This window comes from Mirounga angustirostris, unplaced genomic scaffold, assembly GCF_029215605.1.
Source record: "Mirounga angustirostris isolate CCGP_5_RB_7025 unplaced genomic scaffold, mMirAng1.0.hap1 SCAF_17, whole genome shotgun sequence".
Classification (NCBI taxonomy): domain Eukaryota; kingdom Metazoa; phylum Chordata; class Mammalia; order Carnivora; family Phocidae; genus Mirounga; species Mirounga angustirostris.
The window spans coordinates 38,252,544-38,277,375 of NW_026991725.1; the positions used below are offsets into that span (position 1 = coordinate 38,252,544).

At 56.9% G+C, this 24,832-nt stretch overlaps 2 protein-coding genes across 3 annotated transcripts; both read left to right on the forward strand.

Annotated features, from left to right (window-relative positions):
- The first annotated feature begins 1,727 nt into the window (after nucleotides 1-1,727).
- GPRC5C (G protein-coupled receptor class C group 5 member C) lies at nucleotides 1,728-17,469 on the forward strand. Of its 2 annotated transcripts, none has more exons than XM_045888530.2 (5): nucleotides 1,728-2,657; nucleotides 8,461-9,543; nucleotides 12,082-12,176; nucleotides 14,153-14,302; nucleotides 15,940-17,469. In XM_045888530.2, exons 2-5 carry the CDS (start codon nucleotides 8,493-8,495, stop codon nucleotides 15,970-15,972), a joined length of 1,329 nt encoding a protein of 442 aa, XP_045744486.1. In that variant the 5' UTR covers nucleotides 1,728-2,657; nucleotides 8,461-8,492; the 3' UTR covers nucleotides 15,973-17,469. The 2 variants fall into 2 exon arrangements, with proteins under 2 accessions (XP_045744486.1, XP_054366697.1); XM_054510722.2 differs by lacking the exon at nucleotides 1,728-2,657 and adding an exon at nucleotides 2,812-3,048.
- LOC135363029 (nascent polypeptide-associated complex subunit alpha, muscle-specific form-like) lies at nucleotides 17,106-21,749 on the forward strand. Its single transcript, XM_064583322.1, has 2 exons — nucleotides 17,106-17,259; nucleotides 19,595-21,749. Exons 1-2 carry the CDS (start codon nucleotides 17,106-17,108, stop codon nucleotides 20,542-20,544), a joined length of 1,104 nt encoding a protein of 367 aa, XP_064439392.1. The 3' UTR covers nucleotides 20,545-21,749.
- The last annotated feature ends 3,083 nt before the right edge of the window (nucleotides 21,750-24,832 follow it).

A 24,832-nucleotide genomic window follows, 5' to 3' on the forward strand; every position in this document is an offset into this window, starting at 1 on the left:
AAATGAACTCAAGCACCATATATAAGGGGAGGGAGGGAGCCAGACACTCCCCGACAATCCATTACTCCAGGATCTCTCTGCACAGTGGGTGGGCAGTATCCATAGGGGATGACTTCACAAAGTGTTATTTTCTGGTGAAAACGGGAGTTCATAAAGGCTTATATGCCTACGGATCATTAAACTGGGTGAATGGCATTTGGGGACACAGACGACCCTGTACCCGGAATTTTGGAAAACAACACACCTCTCACAGAACATCCCTTCTAACCAAGGAAGGCTGCCAGTGTCCAGAAGCACCCCCCACCCTCACAGTGGGACTCAGGGGGGCTGGGTGGGGTGGCACTCTCAAGATCTGGACCTCCAGTCCCACCACCCCACAGCCAGCCAGGCCCTGCCCCAGGGACTAAAGCAGAGGGCACCAGGGATCCTGGAGGCTCAAAGGGCTGGGTCATCTGCCCCGAGGGCCTTGGTTTGTTTTGAAGGCAGATCTTGTTCCAGAGTGAGACGGGGTGAAAAGGGACCCAGCAAACCTTTCTCAGAAAGCTGTCCTACATTTCCAGTGGTGCCTACTGCTCAGGGCTGGCAGGCCTCTTGGCCCACTCCCAGTGGGTGGCCAGGCACCCCATACCCCAACCTTACCCCTGCCTGGGCAGGGACTGATGGGGGAAAACTTGCCTCTTGGGAGAGTCCTATGTACCTGAAGGAGTTCCAGAAGCTTGAGAGCAAACTGAGAAGATGGGTTGGATCCACAGCTCATCTGCCCCCAGTCCACTTCCCCTACACCCATCCCCAGCTCTCAGAATTGGCTTTTCACATATGCTAAGGAGCAACCCTCGTGGACAATACCTGCCTTGTTAATGAAAGCTACAGTCAGAGGCCAGAGGGACTTACCCGCTCACTGAGGGCTTGCCTTCCCAGCGCGGGCACCTGCCTGCACACCCTCACAGGAGGGTCCGGGAGACGTGGGGTGGGGGTAGAGTTAGGGGAGGGAGACCGAAAGTAACGCACAACTCTGCACCAGAAACGCGCTCTTAATCTTAATATTTAAAAAGAAAGGAAACAATTCAGCGATCACCGCACTTCCCAGACTTGCAAGCGAGGGCAAGGCACAGGGAGGGAGGCAGGTTCTAGAAAACGCAGGGCCCCACCGCCGGCCCCGGCCGCTAAGCAAACATTCCCTCCTGGACTCCGAAAAGCCGGTGCGCGAGGGGAGGGGCAGGCCTGAGGTTTATCGCTCCGGCAGCTCCTGGTGATTCATTGAGTTTGACTTCTGCCTGTCGTAGATTGAGGCACACAAACAGCCCCGGGGGTACCCCTCCCCTTTCCCCGCGCCCTCCCCCCAACCTTGCCACCCCCGAGCCCGGGACCAGCCGCTTCCCCCGCCTCCCGCGCGCCCCGGGCTGTGCAAACACGCCCCGCCGCCCGCCCCGCCGCCGACTGGCTCCAACCGCGCGCTGCTGGCGATCCCCCAGGCAACTCGGCGTCACGAGAACCAGCGCCCCGGAGACCCGTCGCCCTGCCCTCCCTCCGCGTCCCCTGGGCCCCGGCCAGGCCCAACAACCTCTCCCTTCCCGGGGCGCCGCGGCCCCTCCGGGCCTCCCGTGCAGGCTAACTAGGCCCCGCTGGGCGCCCCCGGACGGCGCAGCCCGCCTCCCGCGGGGCGCGCCAGCCCCAGGGGAAGGCGGCCGGAAAAATCTCTTGTTTACTGGGCCGGGGACGTCCCAGACTGGATTCGCTATCCCAGTTCTGCGGTTCCCTTTCTGCTGATTCCCGGGGCCTCCGAGGCTGAAGGCTGGCAACGGGCTGATCCACCCCGGGGCAGGGAGTGGGGGTGGGGCGCGGAGTGGGGCGGAGGGTACCCGAACTCGTGGAAAAGTCCGCGGGCGGCCGGAGGGCTGGACTCGGAGTCAGGGCCCTTGCGTCCCGGAGCGCAGGGACCGCGGGGGCCGGGTTAAACACTGTACCCCGGGGAACATGACCGTGAAGGCTAATTAGGACAAGTCGGAACAGGGAACGGGGACGCGGGGAGGGGAGCGCGCGCTCAGAGTTGGACCGTGTCTGGGGCGGTCGCGGGAAATCCAGGCGCAGGGGAGTCGGGCCCAGGGCGACGTTTGCTCACGGTTCCGAGGGGTTCCGGGCCCGGCCCACGGCGGTAGGGGCGCTCGCGGTGTCCCCCCGTCCATGCATGTTTGGTGACCCAGGTGCCGGGAAAAGGCCGCGCGTGTTAGGGGCGGACAGTCGGCGTGTGGTGTGTCCACGTGTGCAAGCTCGGGGAGGGGAGGGGGCTCAGAAGGCGTGACAAAGACGGACTTTGTGTCTTGAGTGTGCGCCTCGCTCTAGCCCAGAGCAGCGAACTGTGCCCGGCGTGTGTCCCTCACGGGAGAGCCAGGACGAAGGTGACGAAGGCTCGGTGAGACGCACCAAGGTGGCCCCCGCGCGTGTTCGTGTGTGCGCGCTGGGACATGCGGGGCGGGAGAGCCTGCCCCCCAAACCGCTTTCCGGAGGGAAAGCCAAATCCTGAAAGTGAGTGCGCGTGAGTGCGCGCGCCCGCGTGCGGGGGCGTGGCAGTAAACAGCAACAACACTCCGGCTCCCAGCTCCGCCAGAAACTCCGAGCTCCCTCCCCGGCCGGAAAGTGCGCCTCGCCGGAGCCTGGAGGTGAGTCGGCGCGGCGGGGGAGGGCCTGGCGGGCTTTGTTGCTGTGCAAACGGATTGCACATACCTGGTGCGCTGCGGCCGCCCGATCAGCTCCTGAATGGAGGTGATGTCACGGTGATGCAGGCGCCGGCCCACCCTCGCCCGGAGAAAGGAGCCGAGTGCGGGGAGAGGCCAGCGCCAGAAGGAGGGACCGAGGGCGGCCAGCCCAGCCCAGGCTCCCGGGAGAGGCAGGCCCTGCGCCCCGAGCCCCCGCCCGGGCCCCGCCACCCCAGGCCCGGGCTTCGCCTGGCTCCGCGCCCTCCGCCGAGCCCCTCTCACCCCGCCCGCGCTCCGCTTGGAGCTGGAGGTGGCCCCAAACGCCGCGCCGAGTGGGGCGGGCGGCGCGTCCCAGGTAAGGGCTGCTGCCTTCCCGCTCCGCCCTCCCCTCCGCCGCCCGGAAGAGCCGGGTCGGGCCGGCGGGCCGCGGGCGAGGGCAGAAGCCCGAGGGTGGAGGACCGGGGGAGGGGAGCGCGGAGGACGCCGCGCCAACTCGGCTCCGCTCGGTCGCAGAAACTTTACAAACCGGCGCGAGCTGGGGACCGGGGGTGGGCGAAGCCCGGCGCTGTCCCGAACTCCACAGTGGGTGCCCCCTCCACTCCCGCTGCCTCTCTGCGTGAGTCCACGGTCAGCAGCGACTGGTGGGCCAGCCTCCTCTCCGGGGCCCGAGGATGGGGAGAGCAGGTTTCTGTGGCCAGAAGGAATGCGGGAGACAGGCTGGGGTCCCTACTCACTCTGCATCCAAGGCCTGGGGAGCGCCGGTGTAGACCCCAGGGGTGAGGAGGGCAATTCTCAGAATCTTCCTGTAGGAAGTTTGGAATCAGACCATCAAAGAGCCCCTACTTCAGGCAGCTTGACTTCTAGATCCCTCCGACCCCCCAGGGCTTTTCCAGGGCCCTTTGCAGCCGAAGGGGTTGGGTAGCGCCCCTCCATCCTGAAGCCCGCAGTTTTACACCCGGGAAAAGCCAATCATTTAAAAGCTCCATGATCTTGATCCTAAAGCACAGGAACCAGAATGTGTCAAAATAGGGTTTTTTGCACTTGGTTGTCCCCACCTTGTGTCTTATTACATGTGTGGGGGGAGGGGGTGGGGAGGGGTGTGGGGCGCATTCCAGAGTGGCATTCCAGAGCAGACCCTTGGATTGAAGACTTCCACGTTTCAGAATGCTCAGGAAATTTTGGCCCAAATGTCCACTTAATGCGGAGGTCTAGGCTGAGGTTCCTGGAAGCCCCTCCCTTCCCAACCTGATCTCTGATCCCTCTTATTGGTGGGTTTAGTCGCCAGAGCCCCTGGACAGGAGTAAGATGATAAGGCATAAGGACAGAACTCCAGAAAGGGGGGTGGGATGGGGGAGAAGGGAAGGAGGTGGGACGGCTGTTGGTGGGTCCATCCACCTCTCCTGGTAGGCTGCTGAGTGCTGGCAGTTGAGGAATGAGGATGCTCTGTGGTATCCCTGGGTGAGCCTAGGTGCCTTTGAGAGGGGGCTGTCAGGGGTCATGGCACCCTTATATGTAACCACAGGCTGTGTGTCTCTATCTTACTCTATCCTTGAGCCTGGGAGATGCAGACCAGGGCGGCACTGTGAAGCCCATGGTGTCCTCTTCAGGTTGGTCTCCTATGCCCTAGGGGTTCTTGGGTTCTGGTGTGAATGGTGGGAGGTTAGGAGGGGGTTGTTCTGGAAAGATGAGAGGGCCTGACTGCCTCTCATCAAGCCAGTCAGGGCCAGCTCGCCTCTGAACCCACCCCACTGCTGAGGCCTCTCTGCTCCTCCTGGAGAGGGAAACTGGGAGGAACTGGAACTGGATTGGGCTGACTCAGACCAGAGCTGGGGTGCTGAGTGGCTGAGTGGGGGAGAGGCCGATTTCAGAGGTGATTAAAAATATCTGTATGACTGATTCCAGGGAGGTGAAGCAAAAGGGCCCCTTTGTCCAGGAAATAATCCGAGACTGGACTGTGCGGCAGTGTTGGTGTTGGAGAAATTCATGGGGCGGGAGGCGGTCCCCCTCCCACTCCCCTCGGTCCCACTGAGAACCTTGAAGCAGAAGATGTGACTCCACACTGAAGAAGGCAAGGGAGAAGGGGGCACTGAGTCTGTTCAGCGAAGGCTTTTTTAAATGCCTGCTCTGACGTCTACTCTGTTCAAGGCACAGCACTAGGTGTTTGCAGGGATGCTAAGTTAATACGTCTTGTTCACTACCCTCACACACCTTCCAGCCTGGTAGGGGAGACTCATGCACAGAAGAGCCATCAAGGCTCAGAAGACAGCCAGGAAGTGCAGGCTTTAGGGACCCGCGGGAGGGAGAGCCTCTTAGGCAGAGCTAGGTCCCTCTCTTTGCAGTGCTCTTCCCCTTCTCCGCCATGTAAAAAGTGGCATGGGTTGCCTGGCTGAATCTGCACTCGGGGAGGTCAAAGGACACATGCAGAGCTCTGCTGAGCTTCCTTTAACTCTGCTGGCCTCCACGGATCACTGCCCTAGGCCTGAGTAGGTGTATTCCTGTCTCCATACTCACCCTTGCATTTTTCCGGGGAACAGAGAAATGGATTGTGTCTGGTGGGAATGGTTTGTTTCATCTGGGGCTGGTAAGTATCAGGGCCGCCAAGCAGCCAGGTACCTGGGCGGGGAGGAGCAACAGCAAGAACAGGTAGGTTCCTCTTTCCTTCTTGGGAGTTCTCCCCACATTGGTGGGGCGGGCAGAGAGCTGCGAGGTTGCTGGATGCCGGCAGGGTAAAGGCGTGTACTTCTAAGAGCAAGATGGCTCAAGAAGAGTAAGTGACCAGAAGGGTTGCAGAGCTAAATGGGACCTGGCTTGGTTTTGTTTTGTTTTTGTCATGACATGGCTGTTATCAGATTTAAACTTGTAGTGTGGGCTTTGGTATCCTTTCCCCCTACCTCCAGTCAGTCCTTAGATTTTATTTGGGAAAGGATCTCTCAGATCTGGCCATTATGGCTTTACCTTTGGCCTTGATCTTTAAACGGGTGAATGTGTCCTCAACAAATCGATTGCCTGTGCTTTTGGCCAGATTCAGATCTGAAAGCACAATCCTAGTTATGCCACGTTTGTGCAAAACACAGCTTTAGTTCAGTGGCTCCCCATTGCCTTTAGAATGATGCCCCAACCTCCTTCCCAGTAGCACTTCTAGTCTTGTGTCTCCCCTTACAAACTCGGTTCATACTTGAAGGTGATAAAATACTGAATAAAATGCTGTTGAAAGGTCTTCTCCGTTCTTATCTGACCCCTCAGCGGGAAGAGCTTCCTCCTCTGTGTTCTTGGAACACCTTTCCCTCTCCCAGAGGCAAATTCTGTTGTGTGGCACTTACCATTTTCTCACAGACCTACCTTCTCTCTCGTGCTGGATTTTAAAAACCATCAAGTCAGGGAGAAAAACAAAAACAAAAAACAAACCGTCAAGTCAGGGGCTGTATTTGTTCATCTTTGTATTTCCCAGAGCTCTGAGAACGACTGGCTTTGTCGTCCCCCCCCCCCCCACCAAAATGCACAGTAAATATTTTCTGATTGGGAATAATTGCCTGTATCTAATCTGGGATCCAGCGCGGGGAGGGGGTGAAGTGCTGGAAGATGTGCAGATACCTGGGGGCTAACTCAGGGTGGCCTTTCTCAGGGCTCACTTCCACATCTCCAACTTTACCACAAGTTCTGGCTGCTTTGCTATGAGCCCCAAACACCCAAGATGGGGTTGAAGGCTTAGGAACCCACAGCGTGTAATCTGCAAATTACCTCTTCCCTGGAGTGGTTCAGTGTTTCTCCTTACCCATCAATCCTCCACCCTTCGTTTTTCTTTCCAGCAATTGTAAATACAGTTTATGCTTTATTGATTTACGATTGCACAAAGTCCCCTACAAAGCTTATTTAAATCTCGACGCAGGGGAAACGTGCTTTTGCATTAGAAGTCAAGAGAAACTGAGTTCTGACCATGCAGTTATTTAGGAAAACAATAAATATGTTAGCTTATTAAGAGTTAATGATAGGTAGTATTTGGAGGAAAAGCAAGCTTAACTGAAAAATGAAGTACCTGAGGGCGCCTGGATGACTCAGTGGCTTAGGCCTCTGCCTTCGGCTCAGGTTATGATCCCAGGGTCCTGGGATTGAGCCCCACATCAGGCTCTTTGCTCACGGGGGGCCTGCTTCTCCCTCTCCCTCTGCCTGCAACTCTGCCTGCTTGTGCTGTCAAATAAATAAATAAAATCTTTAAAAAATTTTTAAAAAAATGAAGTAGCTGAGAAGGTCGAGATACCTGTATTTTCAAGGGGCACCTTGGGTCCGTAGGATATGTTAAAGGACTTTGAAAATTGACGTTCTTTATTATGTCGGTTTCACTTAATTTATGGGTTTTATTTTCCCTGATCCAATAGCAAGTACTCTTCCACTTATCAGTTACAGAGAGACAGTTTCTATTGACTGAGATTTAGGACTTTTGTTCGCCTGTTAGAAATTAGGTAACTAGGAATGGTGAAAACTTAAGGGGGTGGACTATGCATCACTACCCCCAAAGGAGGAAGAAAGGAGGTGGGAGGAGTTGGATCATGCCATTCCCCTGAGAGCCACTAGTGGTCACGATCATCCTGGAAAGCTTGGTTGCCATCTTTCCAGAGAGTTCCGAGGACCCAAGAAGTGAGAGAGGAAGAAGCAGGGTTATAACTAGTTACTTGAACGTAAGGGGTAATTTAATGTGCATATCTGTATTCTGCAGTATTTTTGAACTTGGCTGTTTAGAACATTGAGATTCTCTGTTCTCCAGGTAAATTTAAAGTCTTTCATTGATTGGATATTTAATTTCTCTTAAGCTGCCACATTCTTTATCTCCACACCACACAGGGATAGTCCAGCTGGTGTTGAGAGCAGGGGTTCCGTTTTCTTTGCTGCTCATCTACAGGCCTTGGTAGAGCCGCCGTCGTCGGGGCTGGTCAAATGAGTAGTACAGTAGAGTAATAGGGTACCTTCCTGGTGTGAATGAAAGATCCCTTTTTTGCCTTCTGGCTACAGTGCCTTAACGTCTTCCATGACAGATGAGTTCCTTTGGGCGTTGCATTGCCCTTCCCCATTCTTGCTTTTAAAAATGTTAATGCCTCATAGAAGGATTTTTGCATGAAGTCATTAACTCCCTAGCTGAGAAATTATTTTATCCTTCACTCCAGCAACCGAGCTAGACAAAGAAGTTTGGATTCTGAAGAGGAGAGCTGGCGTGAAAAGTGGGCAAATACAGGGCAGGAAAGGGAGGTGGTAGGGAGGAATCCAAGAGAACTGTCTCTTCGTTTTCTCTGGCTGCAGGTCATGCCTTTCAGGTGCTCGTGAAGTACCTACTGTGTGAATGAGTGCATGGCAGGTTGGCCATGGACGTGGGCATCACAGGGGCAGAGAGAAAGTGCGGAGTGGCTTGGTTTTGACTTGCTCTCAAACCCTATCACCCTCAACCCAAACTGCAAGAGCTCAGGGAAGGTTCGGATGCTGGTTATGATGGCGGGGGGCGGGGGGGGGGGGGCGGGGATCCTGAAAATTCAGTGACAGATTCCTCCTTTTCCGTGAGTAGGACCAGAGATGACAAATGGGCTTCATCTCATTTGCCTCTCTGGTCAGTTGATATGCCTCCCAGGAGTGCTGTGTCAGGAAGGAATCTGAAGCCCGTGGGGACAGTCTCGTGATCAGCTCGCACTGTCTGCCCCAGTTCAGGACAGGGGCAAGCAAGCGACTTGGGTGTCAGAGTCTGGCCTTGGAAGACTGATTGTGCCTTTTCCCTCTCTGTCTCTAGGGACCCAGCCGGAGCCTGGCCTGGGAGCCAGCATGGCCATCCCCAAAGCCTTGCTGACGTGCCTGGGGCTGCCTGTCTTCCTAATCGCAGGCGCCCAGGCCCAGAACCACGTGCCACCTGGCTGCAGCCCGGACCTCAACCCCCTGTACTACAACCTGTGTGACCGTTCCGGGGCCTGGGGCATCATTTTGGAGGCAGTGGCTGGGGCGGGAGTTGTCACTACGTTTGTCCTCACCATCATCCTTGTGGCCAGCCTCCCCTTTGTGCAGGACACCAAGAAGCGGAGCCTCCTGGGGACCCAGGTCTTCTTCCTGCTGGGGACCCTGGGCCTCTTCTGCCTCGTCTTTGCCTGCGTGGTGAAGCCTGACTTCTCCACCTGTGCCTCTCGGCGCTTCCTCTTTGGAGTCCTGTTCGCCGTCTGCTTCTCCTGCCTGGTGGCGCATGTCTTTGCCCTCAACTTTCTGGCACGGAAGAACCACGGGCCGCGGGGCTGGGTGATCTTCACCGTGGCGCTGCTGCTGACCCTCGTGGAGGTGATCATCAACACCGAGTGGCTGATCATCACGCTGGTCCGCGGCGGCGGCGAGGGCGGCCCTCCGGGCAATGGCAGTGCCCCCTGGGCCTCGGCCTCCCCCTGCGCCATTGCCAACATGGACTTCGTCATGGCGCTCATCTACGTCATGCTTCTGCTGCTGTGTGCCTTCACGGGGGCCTGGCCTGCCCTGTGTGGCCACTTCAAGCGCTGGCGGAAGCACGGGGTCTTCGTGCTGCTCACCACGGCCACCTCCATTGCCATATGGGTGGTGTGGATCGTCATGTACACGTACGGCAACAAGCAGCACAACAACCCCACCTGGGATGACCCCACGCTGGCCATCGCCCTCGCCGCCAACGCCTGGGCCTTTGTCCTCTTCTACGTCATCCCGGAGGTCTCCCAGGTGACCAAGGCCAGCCCAGAGCAGAGCTACCAGGGGGACATGTACCCCACCCGTGGCGTCGGCTACGAGACCATCCTGAAAGAGCAGAAGGGCCAGAGCATGTTTGTGGAGAACAAGGCATTTTCCATGGACGAGCCAGCCTCAGGTAGGCAGAGGGATACCCTCCCCGCGCACCCCGTCTGCCATTCTGCATCCTGGACGGTAGGATGGGGGCGGGGGCTGGTCTCCTGAGCGAGATGGAAGGCTCTCGAATGATCACTAGTGTTCTGCCTTCAAGCCCCTAAATGCCATTTTTAAGTTTTTGTTTTGTTTTGTTTTTAGTACTCCTGTAGTTCATGAATATATTTCCACTGTAAAATTTAAAACACCCACAGATAAAATTCCTTCCGGCTGGCTCCTCCCAGTTCTACCCCTGTTCTTTCCTGTTCTGGGCCACCTCTGACTGGTATTTTACCTCCACGTGCCTCCGTTTCCTCATCTGTAAAATGGGGATGATAATCGTTCCTGTTAAATAGGGTTCTTGTGAAGATTAAGTTAATGCACGTGCCCGGCACTTGGAAATTACTCTACGAGTATTAGCTATTAGCTGTATTCCTATCCTTTTACTGTGATTACAACCACCCTTCCCGGACTTGTTTTTCCATTATGTACCTATTCATAATTTTAGTTTCCTTTAAAAGTCTTCTCAGTTAAGATTTTGTTCTTTTTTTTTTTTTTAAGATTTATTTATGTATTCTAGAGAGAGTGGGCCAGAGCACGGGCAAGCTAGGGGAGGGGCAGAGAGAGAGGGAGAGAGAGAGAAGCAGACTCCCTGCTGGGTACAGAGCCCCACACAGGGCTCGATCTCACAACCCTGAGATCATGACCTGAGCCCAAATCAAGAGTTAGTTGGACGCTTAACCAACTGAGCCACCCAGGTGCCCTGATTTTGTTCTTTTTAATAAAAGCACTGTGCCACATCCTGATCTCAGCAGCACCCACTCTCCAGCTGGCTTGTCCCCAAGCTCCTGTCCCGGCTCGTTTGTTAATGGGCTGGGGCTTTCCTGTTGGAGCCCAGCACTAGGGGCACCAGCCAGCCGTACAGCCTCAAAGGGGTCAGGCTGAGGGTGTCTGGAATTGGGAGAGGCAGGAATGGGTGAAGCTTCTGCAGCCCGTGCCAAGCCCCCCTCCTCCCCGTTGGAAGCAGCTTGAGAAGCAGGCGGGCTGGGGGGCGGGGTGAGGAGAGATGCTTCTCTGGGACACTTGGCCAGTTGAGCTCCTGGCTTCCAAAGGGAAGAGTATTTCTCTGGCATTTGTTAACTGTAAGGACCGCTAGCATTCATTGAGCACCTACTGTGTGCTCAGTATGCACACATTTCCTGATGTGTCCTGTGGCGTGCTGTCCTTAGTCAGCTGCCTACAGCCCCTTTATCTGACGTGACTGGGACCTGGAGGGCAGAAGGACCAGGACAGACCCCTGACCCCAACCCCAGACTGGGCTGAGCAGGATGTTTGGGGGCTTAAGACTTCAACTGCTTGACTGTCGGTCACCAGCTCTGGGGTCCCTGCCAGAGGGCTGAGTCAGAGACGGGAAGTTTCAGAAGCAGAACTCCCTGCCTCTTCTCTACAAACTGGGACCCCCCTCCCCATCATCTCTGTTTTGGGGAAAGGAGTGACCTTTGTCCTGTCTGGCACCTGATCTGTGATCTGCCCACGGGGGCGGCCCCTGGTCCACATAACAGAGTGGGACTAGTTGAGTGGGGGTGGGGCTTGTGCACCCACATCTGCTCCCGCTCTGTGTCTGGCCATGAGGCCCATGTAATACTACTCAGCCTTTGTCCTCGCAAGGCAAACATTTCTGGGGCTGTGAGGGTTTTTTTCTTTTCTTTTTTTTTTTCTAAATGGAAAAATCAATCGAGTGGGCCCAGCACTTAGGAACCCAGCCCTGTATAGTTGTGGTCCCTTGGAGCTGCGGGCCAGCAGCCTGCAGGAGACAGCCTTCCGCCTGCCCTCGGGCCCCAGGGGCTGGTCGTGAGCTCTCCTCGGACACCCTGGGAACCCCCGCAGGGTAGAGCAGATGGGGACAGCATCACATCCGAGGGCACGGGGAGGAATTCTCAGAGCTGCAAACAGTCCTGGAATCTTGCCAGGCTGCCCAGGACAAGATGTATGTACGTTCAGTCCTCCTGGTGGGGCTCTGGGTTGTGGGGTCCTGGAGGATCAGCTGTGCCCCGGGACGACTGGCAGTCTCAGGCTGTGGGGTCTTTGCTCTGCTTACCCTAGCGCCTTGCAGCTGTGGCCTGCAGTGGTAGAGGCCAGAGCTGGAGCCTGGCTGTCTTGGAAGGCCGCCGAAGGCCCATGTGCCCCTCCTGGCCTCTGGCCCCGGAGGGCGGATGGGGATATGAAGGTTGCTGACAGGAGCATTTTTCTTGGCTGAAGGCGGGGGAGGGGTCCTCACACTGCAGGAAAGCCCGAGCAGAAGGCAGGCAGCATCATGCTCTCTTGACTCCTGACAAAGGCATGCTGGACTCTGGAGGGGCCCCCATACCTGCAACCCCGCCCCGCAAGTGGGCCACCCCTGGCCAGGCTTCTCCCTGGGTTAGATGTTATCCCAGGGCAGGTGAGCCCCCTCTGCCCTGCCCGAGCCCCCTGGGGAGCCCTGCCTGAGAACCCAGCCCCCAAACGGCTCTATGTTTCTTTGCAGCTAAGAGACCGGTGTCACCATATAGTGGGTACAACGGGCAGCTGCTGACCAGTGTGTACCAGCCCACCGAGATGGCCCTGATGCACAAAGGCCCGGTGAGTGGGGTCCCAGGGTCTCTGTGACCCCGCTGGGGGCCGTGGAGCTCAGCCTGAGCCGGCTGGTGCAGAGGTCCTGTGGCCGGTGCAGGCTGGGGCGGAGGTGGTAGGGAGAAGGCAGGCTTCTCCGTCTGATGCATCCGCGTCAGGGAACAGAGCCCCTCGGCTCCTGATGCCCTTTTCCTGGAGTTGACGTCTGCTGCACTGCAGTGAGACCCGCCCTGTGTCATGGGGCATCACACAGGACTGGGGCCCCGGGCTGCGGAGAATGCAGAACAGGCCCTCTTTGAGCTGATAGGAGAGTCCAGCTTCACCCTAAGGAGCTTAGGGAGGGACAAAGGAAGGTCTCAGCCAGGTAGGGAGGTGGCAGTCTTTGGTGCCCCCATAAAGGCACAGAGGACCAAAAAGCAGGTCTGGGTATGTACTTACTCCTCAACCACAGCTGTCCCAAGAGGGCCTTGGCTCCCTTCCCCCCACAAGCAGGCTCTAGCTCTCAACCTCATACCTCCCCTGGGTTCTGGAAACCAGATGCTCCATTAGCCAGTGGGGGGTGGGAACAGGAAGACCGTGGGTTAGAGTCTCACTCACTCCGTATATGTTCCTCCCCCTGGGCTGGCAGTCACTGTGGGGAGATGTCAGTGACCTGCCTTGGCAGGACGCTGGGAACAGGAAGCCAGGGAGGTCAGCGGGGTGGTGTTCTCACCCCCCTCCGTGCCACGAGCCCCCGGGGCACGGTGCAGTAAATATCAGAAACTTCCAGCTCCAGCCCCTTCCTCTCCCTAAGCTGAACCTGCTGCCAGGCGCAGGGAGGGGCAAGGAGTCTCTGGAGGACAGGAGCAGAGTCTGCTGGTCCCAGCCGCTCAGACTGTGGAACCCCCCCCAGGGTCCTTCCTCCAGCAGCTGTCTCACCCTGGCCACCCCTCACTTGCCTGGCCACACCCAGTCCTGCTGCCCCAGGGGGTCGAGGACCTGGGTGAACAGGGAGTACCCACCCACGGAGATGAGTGGAGACTACGGATGGGGGCTCCCTCCCTCCCCGCCCCAGTTAAACTTTGACCAGGCCACCACTGGGCAGAGCCTGACTGGGTGTGGCTGTGGCTGAACCAACTGCCCAGGTGATTCTGAGGCACACCCAGGTTTGAGCCCCACCTACCTGGATGTTCCAGGAGCTTCTGGGGGCCTGCGAGCTGGGGATTGCAAACCAGTGGGAGGACCACCTGGGCCTGATTTAACTGAAGGTGGTGGGTGGCTTGGGGCCCTGGGGTTAGGGATAAGGCAGGTGGGGCCAGGAGTTCACCTTGCCTTCAGGCCAGGAGCTGGGATGGGGGCCTCTGGACTCTCCCCACCCCACAGCCATCTCTCCCCCACACAGGAGTAGGGCACTGTAGCTCTAGCCAGGTTCCAGGCAGAGAATTTGGGTTTTAAGTCTCCACAACTGATTAACCCGCCCAGGCTTCGAGATAAGAAGTGTGGGTATGCCCAAGGCCTGCCAGCTGTCCTCAGCCACACAGACCTGCCGCTCTGATTGCCACTGGGTGTCCTATTGCCATTTGAGGGCTCGGGGAAGGGTCTGGGGAGGAGGGAGCCTGGGGCCATTATAGGCACGTAGTAGCAGCTCAGTGTGGTTCCCTCTGCCCTGGGCCCCAGGATTTCCCCCAGGAGTTGGGAGCAGGAGGGGGGAGGCTTGAGAAGAGGATCCTTCTGAAAACAGTGACACCGCGGGGCCATCCGAGGTGACCAGAGGCCCCTTCCCATGCCTAGAGGCCTGGCGCTCTGTAGGGTGAGGGAAGGGGCTTGAGGTCAGACGCCAGCCCCTCCGTTTCGAGAGGTGGAGTCACCCATCCCAGGCGGCCGCTGGGGCCCTGCTGGGGGGGCTTGGGGGTTACTGCGGGCAGGCCCAGCCCTGCAGGTAGCAGAGTGTTTGTGCGTCCGCCCTGGCAGAACCTGGCTGTGAGACCTCCTGTGCTTCCTTCCAGTCCGAAGGAGCTTACGACGTCATCCTCCCACGAGCCACCGCCAACAGCCAGGTGATGGGCAGTGCCAACTCCACCCTGAGGGCCGAAGACATGTATGCGGCCCAGAGCCACCGGGCCGCCACACCTCCGAGAGACAGCAAGAACTCCCAGGTCTTTAGAAACCCCTACGTGTGGGACTGAGTCGGCGGTCAGGAGGAGGCAGGCAGATTTGGGGAAGGCCCTTGGGACGTGGCCTGGGTGAGGAGCCCACGGCTCTCCTACTGCCCCTGCCCCCTCCGTGGCTCAGGGCAACTGTGCCTCGGAGCCGGGAAGGCCGTCCCTGTCTGCCAATGTCTGGGTGGGTGTCCCAGGGGCCCCCCACCCACGCCTCAGTGTTCGTGGAGCTTCGTGCTCCAGCCAGATAGTGTTCTTTTTGGGGTGGTGGCCGGTCAGTGCCAACATTTTCTGGAGTCTTCGGAGAGATTCCTGCCACCTCGAGAGATTTCTCAGGCGCGTCTGTCCTGGGTCTTGCTCCTCTATGAGGAGCAAGGGTGCCTAATAAACACGTTTTTGCCTTATGAGCCCTTCCTCTGGGAATGTCGTTTCTGACCCCGGGCTCTTGGTCACTGAGGAGCCTCCTCCTCCGTGGGCCGGGGGTGGCTCCTCTTTCTCCTTCCGAGTCCGGCTCACGGGAACGCCGCTGCTGCTTTTTCCTTCCCAGGGAAGGAGTCTTCAGCTGAGCCTGTGTATCGGGTCGTGTCGCGGGCGGTCAGAATGAACTTCTGGGCCCAGCGCCTGTCCAGGGTCTAGTCCAGCATCTGGGCTTATCTGAGATCAGGCAGCTTTTCCTCCGGGACGCCTCCCCGCCGCCATGCACGAGGCCAGAGTGGGGAGGGCAGGCCCACCATCGGGCAGCTCTGCGGAGGGTGTGTGTAAGGGAAGGCGGGCCAGCTTCCGACCCTCTTAGGGGGGATGGCCGTTCAAGTGCTCTAAGGGACGCGGTGGAGAGTCACCGGCCTGTGCTGTTAGATGGTGCTGTGCCGAGCACGGGTGGAAGCGGACGGCTCGGAGAACACTGGCACTTCTTTACAAAGTGGGTTTCCAAAGGTGGGAAAGGGTCGGCCAGTTCCGGTTGGTTCCATTCCTGGACAGTTATTAACGTGTCCACTGGCTCAGCCCTTTATGGTAAACAGAGCCTTCCCACATCAGCTCCTTTTAAACCTCGTGGCTGCCAAGAAAGGTGGACAGCACAGCATTCTGTCCTCTTTCCCGAGTCAGAATCCCAGAATCGTGCCATTTTCGGGTCGGACGTGGCCTTGGAGGCAAAAGGTGGGGCTGTCCCTCTCCCGGCCCCTGACAGGGGTAAGCAAACCGACCCACCGAGGCCACAGCGGCCTCCAGAGGGGCCCCACTGGTCAGGTTGTGTTGAGCTCTGTCTTCGAGGCCCACCCTGGGGCCGAGCCAGTGGCCTGGGCTTGGATGAGCGGTAGTGCCGTGACCCTCGGACAGACACTGGCTCCAGGCTTTGCAAAGGGGCTGCCAAGCCTGCCCCTCCCGAGCTTGGGAATGTTTCTACCCAACGAGTCAGAAGCTATTTTCTGACACCAGTCGTAGGGGGGGAAAAATAAAGTCTCTGTTGGAAGAGAGAGAAAGTTGCCGAAGAAAAACAAACTTCTCCCAGAGTTTCCCTTCTATGTCAGATTGCACCAGCCCCGCTGGGACTCAGACACTGTTTTTAGTAGAAGCCAGAGCTTGGGCCCCCGAGTGGTAGGGTCCCCTTTGACTCTTGTTCTTTCTGGTTACTTTAGGCTCAGTCCCCGCAAAATAAAACGAGATGGTAGAAGCCCTCTTCCCTGAACCACACGTCCGTCCTGATGTCCTCATACCTCTGTCTGGGCTGGGCAGGGCCCAGCACCTTTCCCGCCCTTGTCATTGGAGCTGGGAGGGACCGGAGGCCACCAGCCAGAAGCAGAGGACTGAGTGGGGGGCCCGTGAAGCCCTGAGGTGCGTGGCTGGGGCCCTGGGGCCATTCCCTTTGCCTCTCCTGACCCCCACGTGACTGAGGCCACAAGGATCTACAGAACTGCCCAGCCTGCCTCTGTCCCCCCTCGACACCCTTCCCCTAGTCACAGCCCGTGTGTCCCATGCTGTGGTTCTCCAGATGGCCATCCTCAGATGCCCTGTCTTCACACCACGGGCCTTCCTGGCTGTCTTGGTGTCCAGCATCAGCTTGTCCTGCCTGCGCCTGGGTGTTTGGAGCCAAGCCCTGGCGGAAGTGGGCTTTCTCATCAGGGCTTCCTGCCACCACCTGGACCGTGGAAGGCCCCCGAGCTGGGACAGAGCTCGGCCCGAGGCCTGAGCAGACACCGCTCCTCTTCGTGGCCTGTGGGTGCTGGATCTGAGCCCCTTTGGTGCTTCCCTCTCGTGCCCCCTTACACCGTGGCCCCATGCCTTCCCCACCTGCAGTGAACTGGGGCCCATCGAGACACAAGGTGGGGGTTGGGGCTGCATCCTCAGGGGCCAGCTGAGAGTCCTGGATCACATGGGCTGGGGTCTCAGCTGCTCACAGAACTGGGACTCATGCCATGTCCTGCTGGGCAGATGTACAGATTTCTGCCTCACCTTGGGCACCCCAAACGTGCTGGCACTGTTCTCTCCCACGACATGCTCCAGAGGGTCCTGACGGCCACCCCGGGAAGTGGGGGGCATCCTTTAGGACCTGATGATGGTGGAGCAAGGGCGGAGATGTGCATAGCTCCAGACTCACAGGAACGAGATCTCTGTAGCATCGTCTCCTGGTTTTGTCCTGCGCTCGGCTACCAGGCAGAGCTGGCTGGCCCAAGGGGGCCTCCCAGGCGTGCCCCTGGAGCTCTGTGCTCAGCGCAGAGTCACCTCTGGGTGCCCAGGGTGGGGGGGAGAGAACAAGAGCAGGGCCCGACCTCACCCTGTGGTCAGCCCACAGCTCTCCAGCACCATGAGACCTCCCGGCCCGGATTCAAAGGCTGGCGCAGAACTGGGGGGACGCAAAGACGCAAAGACGCTCAGCCCACAGCTCTCCAGCACCACCCTCCTGCCCCCAGCAGCCTGTGTCTTTGTTACTGGAATATTTCTCAGGCCCTACAGAGAGAGTAGGGCCATGCAACTGCCTGTGACAGCCCCCTACCCCCCATCGCCACCATTGACCGATCATGTGCTGGGTTGCTTAGCTCCACAAACAGAGTATTACTTCTCTCTGATGGAGGGAAGAGGGAGCTCTCTGCACCTCAGACTTTTCTTGATCTAGGTTAGTGGTCCCAAGATCCCTTACAGTGAATAAAGGCCCTGTCTTGCTTTTCGAAGTGATAGTCTCATGTGAGTCTTGGCCCCACCAGGCGGCCATGAAGAGCAGCCTGCAGTGAATGTGGGTTTGTTCGTCCGAGTTCTCCAGGGATCTGGGTGTTAGCTTGGGAAGGATGGGATCCTGAAATATGCAGGCCACCCTGGCTCAGGGACACCCAGTGGCCCTGCTCCTTCCAGGCCTTGGCCAAGTGGAGAAGACAGAAGACAGGTGTGTTTTTAGGAGAGAGGTGCCTTCCCCCAAGTGGTCCAGCCGCATCACAAATGAGCCTCGGATGGAAGAAAACTAGAAGAGGCCAGAACCTATTGCAGGTAACATCAGACCAACACCTTGGTAAATTTCACACCCACTCTGTCAAGCCGATCAGCTCGAAGCAGAGTAGTTTGGACCCTAACTGCTCAGAATTAAAGGACCTTGTCCTCTGTTTCCGAGGAATTCCTATCACAGAATCCCCATGTGTTCACTGAGATTTTTTTCTGGGATTTAATACATATTTTTAACCTAGTCTCTTCCCTTATAGACCAACAAAGCCTGTTTGATTCCAACTAACTTTTTCTCGGTTGGGGATTTATTCTAAGGGAGGAAACCAAGCCTCCAAAAATAGCCAAGATTTGTGCCTGTGCCCCACCCCCCTGTCCCCCCCAAGGTCTGGGAATGTAGGGATGGGGCAAGAGAGGGGGACAACCCCTATCATAGTTCTGCTGCTGCCTGGCATGCTGGAGGGACACCATTGAGTGACATACTGGGCTCGTGGGAAGGCAGACGGGGCCAGGGAGATGATCAGTACCTCCCCTGAGGACCTGCCAAGGGCCACATCCACTATTCCGGTTTACACTGGTTTCCTGCACTTGATCACACCTCGGATAAGAGCTAGAAACGAGAGAGCAGCAAGAAATAGGTGAAGTGACTTGCCTGGGGTCATGCTCTCCAACCCTTTGTTACCAAACGAGGCACTTTCTCCAGCCCCGTGGGGTTTGCGGAGATCAGACTTGGGTGCAAGTGACCAGATTTTGTTTCCTGTCTGCTGTGTGCCTTCTGGACCCTCCCGGAAGCTGCAGCCCCCGCTTCACAGCAGATCCATGAATTATTTAGCATCTGCTCCAGCTGGGTAATGCTCTGACCTCATCCTCATCCTTGGGCTGAGGGCGCGGCTCTGACCTTTGTCTCCTTGAAGAAGGGATATTGATGGATGGAGGCTGGGGTGGTGGGTCCCTCTGTGGGCTGTGGGTGACTGAAAGGTACAGGGAAGGAAGTGAGGACCAGAAACCAAATGCCTTTTTAGCAGGAGGCAGTTCTGCAGAGAGAACATGACCTAGGAATCCAACAGCTATGGGTTTGGATCCCGACTCTTGCTTACTAGCTTTGTAACTTTGGGCAGCTCAGTTTTCTCGTCTGTAAAATGGAAGTACTAACACCCTGAGTTCATATTTAGTGTCTAGTTCCTCAGGGTCACTCCGTGAAAGTCACAGTCAAGGCGGAGCATCCAGGAGCTAGCTGTCCTGTGTTTTCTGCCCAGACGCACTGCTTTCAGGGCCAGATTTCACTGTGTTCTGCCCTCCGGAGATGCCTCTTTCCTTTTTCTCTGCTGTCCCTCATGCATGAGGTCCCCAGAGTGGGTGGGAAAACAGGTTGCTAGGATTGGAGGGGGATGCTATGGAGAGGGACAGACCCTGACTGGCAGGGGTTGACCATCAAGGTGTTAAGAGGGTCACTTGGGGCACAGGGAAGTCAAGAAACCAGGTTGAAGATGGGGGATTGGACTGCTTTCAGTTGACAGCAAATGTTAATAAATACTGAGTTCCTACTCTGGGGACAGAGAGAAGCAAGATCTGGTCCCTGCCCTCTGGGGGCTCGCAGCCTAACTCCTTTGGCAGGTCAGACCCAAGGGCTGAAGTGGATGGGGTGTTAGTGGGCTCCCTCCCGGATCCATACGGGTTGGCATCCCGCTTTCACCAGCACCACTCACCCCGCTCCTCGCGTGGGACCTAGTTCTTACTAGCTCCCCTGACTCGCTTTCCTCATCTATAAATTGGACCCTGAGCTTCCAGTTCTGCGTAAGCCTTGGAATTGGGACCCCCACAGTAGTTGAAAGGGGACCCCAAAGCACAGGCTGTGCTGAGGGTGAGACCTCCCGGCCCGGATTCAAGGGCTGGCGCAGAACTGGGGGGACGCAAAGACGCTTGGGGGGCCAAATCCCAGGGGCTCTCCGCTCGCACCCGGGGCCTCTCCAAGGGCCCCGGGGCGCCCCGTTCTGACTTGGCCGCCCCGAGAGCACGAAGAGGTCGGCTTCAGCATTCGACGGCGCCGGCGGGGGCCCGGGGGACAGCGAAGGTTTTATGGCGCCCCTAACCGAGCCCTCCAGCCGCCGCCCTGCCCTCCCGGGCTTGGGGCGGACAGCGCGGGTTCCCGACTCCCTCCCGCGGCCTCCGCACCCAACCCTCCTTCCCCCACGCACTTGGGGAGCTGGGACGTGGGGGTGGGGACCGACTCAGGGCTCCGACGTCACTCCAGCGGGGCCCGCCCCCAGCCCCCAGCCAACCCGAGGTCCCTCCTGCGCCCCGCCCCGCCATCCCTGCAACCTGATCCCCGCCACCCCGAGGAGCCGGCCCCGACCGGCTGGCTCCGCTTCCGCGGCCGGCTGGGAGTTGGTGGTAACGCAGGTCCCTCCCCAGCCTGGGGCCTAGCCGAGACCCTCTGCTTCCGCTCAACCTCCCCTCTGGGGATCTCGGTCGCCTGTGACCTTTTTCCTGTTTCCTCCAGGCTGTGTGAGCCCCAGACCCAGGCCAGTAGCTACGGCATTCATCCCTGTGTCTCTGAGCCCAGCACCAAGCAGGGGGCCCAGGCAAGGGGGTCTTTGTTCCCAAAGGGAGGAGGTCCGCTGGGCTCATTATGCTTGCATGGATGGGTGCAATGGGGACCAGCGCACAGGGAGCCCCCGTGCTGCCTTGGGTCTCCCTCTAGGACAGGGTCCCTCAGCCTTGAACCACTGACATTGGGCCCGGATCCTTCTTTGTGCTGGGTGTCATCCTGTGCATTGCAGGATGCTGAGCAGCATCCCTGGCCTCCCATCTACTAGATACTCGGTAGCAACACCATCCCCCTAGTTGAGACGACCAAAAATATGCCCAGATATTGCCCAGTGTCACCTGGGGGCAAACTGTCTTGGGTTGAGAAAACACTGCTCTGGGGTATTCCAGGGAACGTGAAGCCTGCTGCACACAGGGCACTGGGTCTGAAGCCAGAGGCTTCTGTTAGCCAGGACTCTGTGATGCTGTTCCCAGATCCACTTCTCCACGCTGGTTTACAGACGCCTCCAGCCAGCCTAGGCACTGTGACCTTTAGCCTGACAACATTTGGGCATCATGTGACCAACCAGCTTCTCTCACTGTGCAAACAGCTTCTGGGCTCCTGCCCTGATGTGGGTGCGGAGCGGAGCCCTGGGACAGAGAAACTTTTTCTGTCACTGGCAGTCAATGTCGTTGTGTTAGAGGTTAATTGGACGCTTAGGTAGTCAGGGTCAGGGTCCCCAACAAGAAAGCAAAAAAGCCAGGACAGCTAAGCCAAAACCGCACTAGCATCCTGTTTTACAGCTTAGATAGGACCACAATGGCATCCTGTCTAGCAGCCTCTGCAGAAGTGACTTTTGCAAAACATCCTGAAACAAAACAATGAACCATAAAACATGGGTCACTATCACAAGCTGAGGCAGTTAGTCTCCAGATGTCAGCCCCAAAGACCAGCAACATGTGAACAATAACCCGTTAGGTAGACAGGTGCAAGATCAAAGCCCTGATTGGCACACCTTAGCGGCCAATCCACAGGGGCCCACACTCAGGATGCTCAAGATAGTTCCTCATGGGGCGCCTGGGTGGCTCAGTTGGTTAGGCAACTGCCTTCGGCTCAGGTCATGATCCTGGAGTCCCGGGATCGAGTCCCGCATCAGACTCCCTGCTCAGCGGGGAGTTTGCTTCTCCCTCTGATCCTCCCCCTCTCATGCTCTCTGTCTCCCATTCTCTCTCTCAGATAAATAAATAAAAAATCTTTAAAAAAAAAAAAAAAAAAAAGATAGTTCCTCAAAAGAGCTTATAAATTTGAACACCAAAATGGCAACCCTCTCGGGTCCCCTCCCTCTCCGGGAGCTTTGTACTCTTGCCCAATAAACTTTGCTTTGCTGCCCACCACTCTTCCTCTGGTCTACCTCTTCATTCTTCGAAGCAGCATGACCAAGAACCTCGGGCGCTAAGGGAACAAAAATCCTGTTAATAGTCGGTACCGGAAAGAGACAGGATGTGTCCAATCCCATATTTAGGGTCCAATCCCATACTTAAAGGGGAAGGTTTTAACAGTGCCCCCTCCCCTTGGATATTCATATTTACCTGTATTTGCACAGAGTCAAAAAACACCATAACAGGTTAAAGTGGAGGTGTGTGTGGGGGGGTGTCCCTGGGGCCAGACAGATGAGGGTCAGGAAGACTTTTTACTGTGTTCTTTCTCCCTCTCTCCTTCCTCTTACTCTTTCCTTCTCCATGAAAATCAATTATATATATATTAAAAATTCATCTGAAAAAAGAAAAGGAACCCCAAGGTGAGCTCACCCTGTAGCAGCTCCCCCCTCAGCCCATCAGTGTTATCGCTGCCCACCCTTCACGAAGGCCAGACCCCAGCAGTGCTTGGCCACACCTCTCACTCCACACCCTCCAAGAAAGATAGGCAGCTTTCACCCTGCCAAGTTTTTTCCAGTGCATTCTGCCCTTGGGAGGACTTCGGAGGAGGCTGAAGATGGAGGGCCGGGGGAAGACAGGGTGTGTTCATTGCATGCAGGTACATGGGACCCCCAAAGTCCATTGCCCACCCCAACTTAGCTAAATAACTGCAATTTTGAGAAGACTGAGTTAAATTTGTGTTCACGGAACATGCGGGCGCATCAACACCGCTTGCGGGGTTTATGTGTGTGTGGCTCATCGTTAGAAAGCATGGTGTGTCCCTCAGGGCAGAGAATACAGCCGGGAATGACGTCTGACCCATTCATTCATTCGCTCATCAGTTCTTCATCAATATTCATTAGAAGCTGTTCCCTGCCACCATGTCATCAACATCAGTCCCCACCCTGAACTCTGGCACATAATTCTCCCTCCCCCATCATCCGTGGACCCCACCTCCCATGTGTGGTCAGCCCCGTGCCTCTGTGCATGCATGCACATGCATATGCACCAGTGTACTTGTCTTGGGGGGTGAGGGCTTACCTGGGAGAGGTTGTGTCTCAGATTGCAAAGTGGAGCCACGGGGACAGCCTGATCCAGGTGAGAGTTTCTCCCTTGCTCATAGTCATGGAAGTCAAGAGGCGAGTGTCTGAGTCATCAGGAGGTCCCTTCCTCTTGGGGACCAGTGAGCAGGGAACCTGGTGTATTAGTTTGGGAGAGCCATCTGACAAAGCAGCACAGATGGAGTGGATTCAACAACAGATGTTTGTCATCTCAGTTCTCGAGGCTGGGAGTCTGAAATCAAGGTGTGGGCAGGGTCGGCTCCTTCTGAGGGCCCCGAGGGAAGGATCCGTCCAGGCCTCGCTCCTCAGCTTGCTGGTGGCCGTCTTGTCCCTGTGGCTCTTCACATCGTCTTTCCTCTATGTGTGTCCCTGTGTCCAAATGTTCCCTTTTTATAAGGACACCAGACATACTGGATGAAGGCCCACCCTAATGACCTCCTGGTAACTTGCTTATTCCTGTAAAGACCCCCATTTCCAAATCGTGTCCCATTCCGAGGTACTAGGACTTCACCATATGAATGGGGTAGAGACGGAATTCAGCCTCTGACACCTGGGCTGGTCCTGGGTGAGGTGAAAGGGGAGTGGGCCTGTCCGCGCAGGCCATAACCAAAGCAGCTTGAGGAATGCAGCGGGTGCTAGGGAGAGGTTCCGTGCTCGGAGTGTGTCCTTCACAAGTGTAGTCTTGCAAATGTGGGGGCTTGGTTCTCTTAGGTGGGCCATGGGATACCCCCACATGGGGAACTGAGTCTCCCTGGCACCGTGTTGAGATTATTTTTCTCCTCCAGGGAAGCAGATGGCATTAGTAAATGGAGAGAATTATCTATTGTCCATACGCCAAGAACACTGAGATCTGTGTACCCCTTCCCAGATATGGGCGACAGATCTGGGTCAAGGGAGGGCTGGTGGTAAGCAAACGAGTCAAGTCCCTCTGTTGAGAAAGTGTGCTTCCTCATCTTTCATGTTTCAATAAAAGAATAGAGAAGAAACTGCCCCCTCAGCATCCCAAATGAGGCAAGAGAGCTGTGATTGGATGTCATCATGGGCCCACAGTCGCCCCCCAGGAAAGCCATAAAAGCCAGGGGCATCTGCCCACCTCGGGTCAGAGAGGCGCCACTGTGTCAGCCACCCCCAGGAGTGAGCCGCGCCAGCCAGCTCTGGGCCCAAGACCACCTGGCAGGAGGTTGGAGAACCCTGTCTTCCAAGGAGACGGGAACCTGAGGTAATACCTGGATGTAGTATTGTGCTCCCACTGGAGGGCACAGGGACAGCTGGTCTTCCTGACCGGTTTCTGGCTCATTGTGATCATAAAGGAAGTTCAGCCTTGCAGGGCAGGAGGGAGGTCCCCCGGCCCGGCATTCCCAGGTACAAGGCACTGACTAAATGCCTTTTAAAATGGCCGTCCTGGGGCACCTGGGTGGCTCAGTCAGTTAAGCGTCCAACTCTTGATTTTGACTCAAGTCATGATCTCAGGGTCATGAAATTGAGCCCCCAGTCGGGCTCCATGCTCAGTGCTGAGTCTGCTTAAGGATTCTTTCTCCCTCTGCCCCTCCCCCTGCTCGCTCTCACTCTCTCTCTCTAAATAAATAAATAAAGTCTAAAAAAAAAAAAAAATGGCCATCCTGCCTCAGCTGTCCTAACTGTGACCGGGGAAAGTTTTCTGGCCACCCTTGGGCCAGCTAGGAGGAGGGACCTGGGGACAGAGTCAGGACTTCTTGGAGGAATCTTTTTTTTTTTTTAAGATTTTATTTATTTATTTGACAGAGAGAGAGAGACAGCTAGAGAGCGAACACAAGCAGGGGGAGTGGGAGAGGGAGAAGCTGGCTCCTGGCTGAGCAGGGAGCCCGATGCGGGGCTTGATCCCAGGACTCCAGGATCATGACCTGAGCCGAAGGCAGACGCTTAACGACTGAGGCACTCAGGCGCCCCTCTTGGAGGAATCTTGACAAGAACCTGGGAAGTTCTGGGTTTTATCTTTTGGAGGGCCATAGTTTCTTTAGGAATTCCCTCCGTGTGCAAATTTCAAATCTTAAAATCCTTAAAGAGGCCATAACCTCTTTACCTCCAGCTGCCCTTCTGGGGCTTACTTCCCCCTCACTGGGGT

Bases quoted from the DNA above. Each gene is read 5' to 3' on its own strand.
- GPRC5C (XM_045888530.2), top strand. From the start codon at position 8,493: ATGGCCATCCCCAAAGCCTTGCTGACGTGCCTGGGGCTGCCTGTCTTC. The intron at 9,544-12,081 runs GTAGGCAGAGGG...GTTTCTTTGCAG, and splicing joins CATGGACGAGCCAGCCTCAG to CTAAGAGACCGGTGTCACCA. The intron at 14,303-15,939 runs GTCTTTAGAAAC...TGGTTACTTTAG, and splicing joins GAGACAGCAAGAACTCCCAG to GCTCAGTCCCCGCAAAATAA.
- LOC135363029 (XM_064583322.1), top strand. From the start codon at position 17,106: ATGAGACCTCCCGGCCCGGATTCAAAGGCTGGCGCAGAACTGGGGGGA. The intron at 17,260-19,594 runs GTAGGGCCATGC...GCTGAGGGTGAG, and splicing joins TCTCAGGCCCTACAGAGAGA to ACCTCCCGGCCCGGATTCAA.